At 59.7% G+C, this 2,495-nt stretch overlaps 1 protein-coding gene across 2 annotated transcripts in view; it reads left to right on the top strand.

Moving 5' to 3' along the window:
- The first annotated feature begins 833 nt into the window (after nt 1–833).
- The window catches only part of MAP6 (microtubule associated protein 6), a 99,880-nt gene continuing 98,218 nt past the window's right edge, over nt 834–2,495 (top strand). For both annotated transcript variants that reach the window (XM_069070867.1, XM_069070868.1), the window contains exon 1: nt 834–2,495. This exon is cut by the window's right edge and continues 276 nt beyond it. In XM_069070867.1, the coding sequence (XP_068926968.1) occupies nt 1,582–2,495 (914 nt within the window). In that variant the 5' untranslated portion in view covers nt 834–1,581.

The following is a 2,495-nucleotide window of genomic DNA, read 5'->3' as shown; positions in this document are numbered from 1 at the left end:
GTCACAAAGACTAAGTGACTTCCCAAGGCCACACAGGTAGCAGATAGCAGAGCCAGAGTTCAAGCTCCGTCTCCTGACACCAAATCCAGCATTCTTTCTACTATACTGTGCTGCCTCTGATCCTCTGGCTTTCTCTCTTCATGCCCTTGTCAGGGTTGTTGTACCTAAGGACGGCACAGCAGGTGGGGGGTGGGGGAAGGAAGGGAAAGCGATCAGAAAAATTAGGAAGAGATCTAACCAAGTAATTTGCAAATTTCAGTCTGAAGAGATCCAGAAAATTTCCTGTGCCCTCCATTCCATCACAGTTTGTTGTGGGGAGAAGAGAGGGTTGAGGAGCGGAGACTCTCCTAAGGCCAGTACCACAACTCAGGGAGAATAGCCACTCTGTCCTAGGGTACCCCTCCCTAAGTAAGTCAGTTTTGAGGCTGACTAAAATGTGTTCCCCACCAAATAGAAGACATTTCTCTTCTCCCTACCAAATAACAAGCAATAATCCCCTCCTTCCCCTTTCGTGTTCTCCTTGATAGGCCTACTGTGTGTCTCTCACCGAACTGGACACACAGAAGTAAATAAACATTCGTAGTCTGCATCAAACTGAATTCCCAAAAATGGCTTTAGTGTTTTCTGGGCGCGGCTGAGCTGGCTCCGATGGGTTGGGGATAGGGGAAGACCTTTGAAAGGGGTCAGCCGCCTTAACCATTTCTTTCCCTGCTGCATCCTTCCAGAGAAGAGCAGCTCCTCCGAGGCCTAGCTCCCAGCTGAGCAGGAAGGAGTTACAGAGGCGCCGGGGGTGGGGTGGAGCGACTAGCTCACAGACGCTGCGCGCTGACGAAAGCAGGTGATTTCTCCGCAAAGCTCTCTCCTTCAGCGTCTTTCCTGGTGTGGGCTTTTTTTTCCTTGCTGATAGTGGGTGGGGTCGCTTCCCCTGCAGCAGTAGCAGCGGCGACAGCAGCAGTAGCTGCAGCAGTTCCAGCGATGCTTCGGATACCCAGCAGATGATCGCCTCTGGGCAGGTCACTCTGTCCTCTCTCCTGGCCCTACCAACCGGGAAGAGCTAAGTAGCCCAGGCGGGGAGCGGGGAGCCGAGAGTGGGGAGCAGGATCTGGGGAACGGCACTGCATAGGGCGAGAAAATTGAGGAGCCCGGAGCAAGCCACCCCTCCCTGGACCCTGCAGGCTGACAGACAGCCCCGCCCGTCTCTGCAGCGGGGCTTAAATCTGCAGCAGACGCTATTGGTTTTACTCCCGGCTGACCGGCCACGCGAGCCCGGGAGATCTTGCATCTTTGTACTTCAATTACAACCTTTTTGCAAAGCAGCATTTGCACCCTTTGCGGGGCAGGTTGCACGCTTGCAGACTTTTTCATCCCAGAGAACAGTACTGACCCCGAATCTTGGGGCTGGTTAAGTAGGGTGGGTGTGTGCTTTTCAATAAAATAAACACTTAGCGGTAGTGGGTGAGTAAGGGGCAGCACAGGGAAGAGCAGGAGGCTAGCTCCTTCAAGGGAGCAAGATCAGTGCAACCTAGCTGTCTTAGGTGGGAAGAGAAAAGGCAGGCAGAAGGGTCTTTGGACGCAAGCATCATGGCTTGGCCGTGCATTACTCGTGCCTGCTGCATCGCCCGCTTCTGGAACCAGCTGGACAAGGCGGACATCGCAGTGCCCCTGGTCTTCACCAAGTACTCGGAGGCCACAGACCATCCCGGTGCCCCGCCGCAACCGCAGCAGCCCCGGGTGGCACAGCCTCAGCATGCTCCCCCCTCGGCACGCTCCGTTGCCATAGAGACACAGCCGGTCCCAGGCGACCTGGATGCTGTTTCCCGGGCAACTGGACCCAGCAGGGAGCGGGAGCCTGGGCCTTCCAGCTCCCAGGCCCAGGCCAAGGCAGCCGCCGGCCTGGGTCCAGCAGACTCGGTGATGCGGCAGGATTACCGGGCGTGGAAGGTTCAGCGCCCAGAGCCTAGCTGCAAGCCCCGGAGCGAGTACCAACCGTCTGACATGCCCTTCGAGAAGGAGACCCAGTACCAGAAAGATTTCCGGGCGTGGCCGCTGCCTCGACGAGGCGACCACCCCTGGATCCCCAAAGCGACCCCGCCGCCCCCGCCGCAGCCGCTGCCAGCCTCGGTCTCGGCCTCCCCGGGCCAACCCAAGGCCGAGGAGCGCAGGCGGCGGCCACAGCAGAGTCAGGAGTGGAGGTCCGGCGAGGCCCCTGCCCAGGCCCCAGGAGATGAGGAGGGGGGCGGAGGAGATCCTCCTGCTGGGAAAGCGTCAGGACCGGACTCATGGGAGGTGCGCAAGAAGGCGGGGCCGGCGTGGATGCTTCGGCGGGCAGAGGGCCAGGGGCTGCAGGGGTCCGAGTTCCAGCCGGCCCCGGCCTCGGCCTCCCCGGGCCAGCCCAAGGCCGAGGAGCGCCGGCGGCGGCCGCAGCAGAGTCAGGAGTGGAAGTCCGGCGAGGCCCCTGCCCAGGCTCCAGGAGATGAGGAGGGGGGCGGAGATCC

Source organism: Petaurus breviceps, unplaced genomic scaffold (genome assembly GCF_028583685.1).
Source record: "Petaurus breviceps papuanus isolate PSGF00001 unplaced genomic scaffold, PetGlider_PUasm1.0 90823, whole genome shotgun sequence".
NCBI classification, from domain to species: Eukaryota; Metazoa; Chordata; class Mammalia; order Diprotodontia; family Petauridae; genus Petaurus; species Petaurus breviceps.
This window is presented reverse-complemented; position numbering and strand designations above follow the sequence as displayed.